The sequence below is a fragment of the Penaeus vannamei genome, chromosome 2, assembly GCF_042767895.1.
Source record: "Penaeus vannamei isolate JL-2024 chromosome 2, ASM4276789v1, whole genome shotgun sequence".
Taxonomy (NCBI): domain Eukaryota; kingdom Metazoa; phylum Arthropoda; class Malacostraca; order Decapoda; family Penaeidae; genus Penaeus; species Penaeus vannamei.
In genome coordinates, this window is record NC_091550.1 from 51,300,515 (window position 1) to 51,305,514 (window position 5,000).

At 39.7% G+C, this 5,000-nt stretch overlaps 1 protein-coding gene across 3 annotated transcripts in view; it reads right to left on the reverse strand.

The window, feature by feature from the left end:
- The window catches only part of LOC113802828 (uncharacterized), a 67,201-nt gene that overhangs the window by 35,740 nt on the left and 26,461 nt on the right, over positions 1-5,000 (reverse strand). The window contains exon 1 of one of the 3 annotated variants that reach the window (XM_027353467.2): positions 1,015-1,158. The exons of the other annotated variants lie outside the window; for them this stretch is intronic. Coding sequence (XP_027209268.2) covers positions 1,015-1,083 — 69 coding nt within the window. The 5' untranslated portion in view covers positions 1,084-1,158. Of the gene's footprint in view, positions 1-1,014; positions 1,159-5,000 lie in introns of those variants that run through there. 3 annotated transcript variants of the gene reach the window in all.

The following is a 5,000-nucleotide window of genomic DNA, read 5'->3' on the forward strand; positions in this document are numbered from 1 at the left end:
AGTTATCATTATTATATGTATTGTTTTTTTTCCCCTTTATCTTGGGTATTACTGGAAATAAAACCCCACACCTAAATTAAAGAATCTGAGCTTACCAAATAGTAGAACACATCATTCTGGGAAAGTTTTCTTCTATACCATTTTCTCCGCAAATTGATATTGACGGCAACAGAGAGGGTATAAAACCCACGATTTCCAGAAGCCACAGCAACCTTACGGGGAAGCCTAGATCAGTAGCAACTCGGGTAAATCTAAGTAACAGCCGCGCTTATTTATTTTATTTTTTTTTTCTCCTATCCCCTTCACTCTTGGGTGACCCGTGGAGAATGGGGGGTTGGAGGCACACACACGGAAAAAATAGCAGAATGAAAAGTGAATAAAAAAAAAAAAAATGCAAAATCCGAACGAGATTCCTGCGGCGCGCCGTTGTGAGATGCTCCGGTGTCAGTGTTGCCAAAATCCCGACATTTCTCAACCTAATCCTAACCCTCAACCTAACCTAACCTAACCTGACCTAACCAACGTAACGTAACGTAACCTGACCTAACCAACGTAACGTAACGTAACGTAACCTGACCCAACCCGGACCCCCTTCCCTGGACGTATTTCCTTACCCCTCACCTGGCGGTATTTTGCAGTACAAACGTAGCATACCTTCCAAACCCCCGTATTTTGTATTTTGCAGAAAGCTCACAGTATTGTTTACATTCGATACGGTCCGAGACAACGAGGTTTGTGGACTGTAGAGAGGCAACTTTTGAATTTCAGTTGAAGCACAACCAGTGAGGTCCCCACAATTTTATTAACTTCCCCGACAGATACGAACTCTAGTCAATAATTCTGTTATACTTTCCTTTGTAAATATAGTGCGGCTGCCTAAATTAGTATTGCCGCAACTCGAGGTGTCATGGCATCTGTTTAATTTGATATCACAAAAATTACGGATGCTTTGTGAATATGGTCGATCATTTTGGTCGTTTCAAACATCCGGATATCGTAGCGATAATTTCTTACCTTGACCAGTAAATTCAATACGGCCAGCCTGCGAGTGGACAGCAACTCTTTTTTTTTCGAGAATGCCATAATAGTTTGCTATTTCAAGGCGAAATAGCTTTCCAAACACCCTTTACACACCCAAGCCATGATGGAACTGATTTGAATTTCAAACGACTTTCATAGGGTCCATCTTCCATTGTCACGTGACTATCTATTGCCCTTCTTATTGGCTCTAATAGACTGGACGGTAGTGTCTATCGATACGTCACGGCCAAGTACATTTCCCATTGGCTCGTTTGATTTCCCTCGGTGACGTCATCCGCCACAATTCCGGCCAATCATTTCGTCGCTTTTTCGATTTCGCGCCATTTTCTCCCGGGAAATTTCGAGTTTTACAATCATCTGTACTAACCTTATCATTAGTTTGCGAAAGAAGTTCCATAGAGAAACAGTGTCTCAGAATGTTATGTTCTATCGGATGGCGAGGTAATATTTTTCAATTTCGGTGCTAGATTTATTTCCAGTAATACCATTATTTTATCATCTTGATATGTTATCATTAGTATTATTATTATTATCATTTATTATTATTATTATTATTATTATTATCATTATTATTATTATTATTATTATTATTATTATTATTATTAATAGTATTACTATTATTATTATTATTGTTATTATTATTATTATTATCACTATTATTCGTATCATTATTATTAATTTTTTTTGTAATTATTTTTCATTATTCTTATCCTTATTCTTCTTATTATTATTCATTCATTAATATTATCATAATCATTTTTATTATTATTATTAATACAATTATGAGCATTATTACTTTGTTACCATCACCATCATCACCATCGCCATCATCATCACCATCACCATTATCATCACCACCATCATCACCATCATCATCATCACCATCATCATCATCACCATCATCATCATTGGAATAGGGAAAGGGAAAAACGGGGTCTCTAAGAGAAAAAGAGAAAGGATACGGCGAGAAAGAGAGGAGGAAGAGAGAGAGGGAAGGAGTTAAGGAAACGGAAGAAGTGGGGGGAATGAAACGAGGAAGAGAAGGAAAGGGAGAAGAGGCAGATTTAGGGAAGGAAGGAATTTAAGGAAGATTTTAAGGGAGTTGGGAGGAGGTGGCAGAAAGGGAGAGAAGGAGAGGGAGAGAGAAACGGAGAGGAAAAGGGAGGTGGGAGGCGAGGAGTAGGAGAAGGATGAAAGAGGGAGTAAGGAGTAACTTTTTACTTGGAATTGATATAACGATGATGATTATGATGACAATGATAATGATAATAATGATGATGGTAATAACAATGATAATAACGCTAATAATGATAATGATGATGATGATAATGACGACAATGATAATATGAATAATAATAATAATAACAGTAATGGAAAAAATAATAGTAAATAATGATAATGATAATGACAACGACGATAATGAAGATAATAATAATAACGATAACAGTAAGGAAAAAAATAAATTAATAATGTTAGTGATGATGACGATGATTATTTATGATAAACAAAAATAATGACAACGATAGATATAACAATAACAACAAAAATAGCAAGAATAATAACCGTAATATTGATTGTAATAACCACAGACTAAGACAAGAGTTGATAATTGTCCGGCGTAATAGATTATTTTGTTCTGTCAAAGCTTACTAAAGGCGTGTGTGTGTGTGTGTGTGTGTGTGTGTGTGTGTGTGTGTGTGTGTGTGTGTGTGTGTGTGTGTGTGTGTGTGTGTGTGTGTGTGTGTGTGTGTGTGTGTGTGTGTGTGTGTGTGTGGTTGTCTTTACGTGTGTGTGTGTGTGTGTGGTTGTGTGTGTGTGTGTGTGTGTGGTTGTCTTTACGTGTGTGTGTGTGTGGTCGTGTTTACGTATGTGTGTGGTTGTGTTAACGTGTGTGTGGTTGTGTTTACGTGTGTGTGTGTGTGTGTGTGTGTGTGTGTGTGGTTGTGTTTACGTGTGTGTGTGTAATACGTCTGTGTGTGGTTGTGTTTACGTGTGTGTGGTTATGTTTACGTATGTGTGTGTGTGGTTGTGTTTACATGTGTGTGTGGTGTGCATGTGTGTGTACGTGTGTGCACGCGTGGTTGTATGTACATGTGTGTGTACGTGTGTGCACGCGTGGTTGTATGTACGTGTGTGTGTTTGTGTGTATGTGTGTGTGAGGGGGGGGGGGGCGGTGCGTACGGTCCAACGGCCGTATGAGTGTTGTGTGTATACGTGTGATTGTGTTTTTACATTTGCTTGTGTGTTTGTGTGCGTGCCCACGGCCGTATGAGTGTGTACGTGAGTATGTACTCGTAGGTGTGGCTGTGTTTTTACGTGTGTGTGTGTGTGCGCGCGCGCAAGGGCGTATGTGTTATGTGTGTACGTGTGGTTGTGTTTTTACGTGTGTGTGCATTTGTGCGCATGTACGTGTGTTTACTTGCAACATTTCAGTCAGATTCAAGCCCCCTATTTGGTATTCACGGCCTTAGACTAGCCTGAAAGAAGAAAGGGAATAAGATGAAAAAATAACCAAACATTTTTTTTTTTATCTTATCGCTAACAGGGATATGCTCTATACGTTGCTCCAGTGGTATGTAACGGAATTAAAACCATTTAAAGATTAACTCCCTGGTAACTTTTCAAAATAATGAAAAGTGATATCACTGATAAGATTACCTATAACTACCTTCGGATTATATTGGTAATAAATGTGCGCGCAACACATGAACGTATAAAGTCTTATCTTCACATTTCTTCCTAGATATGCTCTCCCTCCCCCTTCTGCAGCATGGCACGGACTCTGCAGCATAGGAGCGATGGCTAAGGAGTCGGTATGTAAGGAAGAAATCCTAATTTGAAAACGGTCGACAATTCCTGGTCTAAGACAGCGGGCTAAAAAATGGCTCATAATCTTTGCCAGTGGAATTGGTCTGAATATTGCATGCTTTTATAAAATATCTAATGACGTAACTGCTTAAAAACTTATCGTGCTGTGGAGTCATTATCATCTGTTTTCAATATTGTTTCTTTTCTCCGCTTGGCACAGGCCACCTATCGAGGAGCGCAGAGTGAAGACGTAGCTCCTCAAACTCTTCATCAGAATATCGGACGATGGGATGGCGGATATGCATAAGGTGGTCCCCGGTGAGAAGCTTTTGTCAGACGGCATGCGATGGCGGTGTGACCATAGTCCGGTTCCTTTCCACTATCGGGAAGCACCTCTGAGCATTTCTCTGTTGTACACCTTTATCTCATGACATACAATGCACTTTGTATGGACGAATAAAGTGCCAACACTTTCAAAGACAGGACTCCATGATAAGTAGACACACAGTCGAAACATGCTCGGTCCCTTTGCCTCATTTGACATGGCATGTTCAGGTTGCATGGTTAAGAACAGGCAATAGAGTCAATATTCTACCAAGACACTCTCTATCCAAGGGAATCTTCATCGATACGAGTCTTCATCCAAGGAATTTCTGTTTCTAAGCAAGGGATTTTTTAGGCAAAAAGTCCTTTTTTGACAGCGTAACGTATAGCCATCTCAGAATCTGCAATAACACGTTGTCACACGTTGTGAAGACATTAGTCTTGCAAGGCACTGAAGGATTATTATTAGTGCTCCTGTCCTTTACCCGGCAGGACACTGGGGCCGGTTTAACCGCATACAAGCGCGCAAAATACCACTTATTGGGTCACGATTATGAACCAGCTGCTGGATTCCTTCGCGATTCAAATCTCACTGGTGAATACTAGGAGTCACTGTGTGTGCGATCAGCTGCCGTAGACGAAGAATTGCTGGTCATTTTCGTTCATAGTTACGGTATACCGCTTCGAGAGAGGATTAGGGGTTTCTTCCGAGGAATACATCACATGTGTCATCTAAGATAATTATTTTTTGGCTAATTATGAAAATGAAGATGAAAGCTTGTTAAGTTTCTTTGTAAATACAGTGTCCTTAATAAACATTCGAAAAG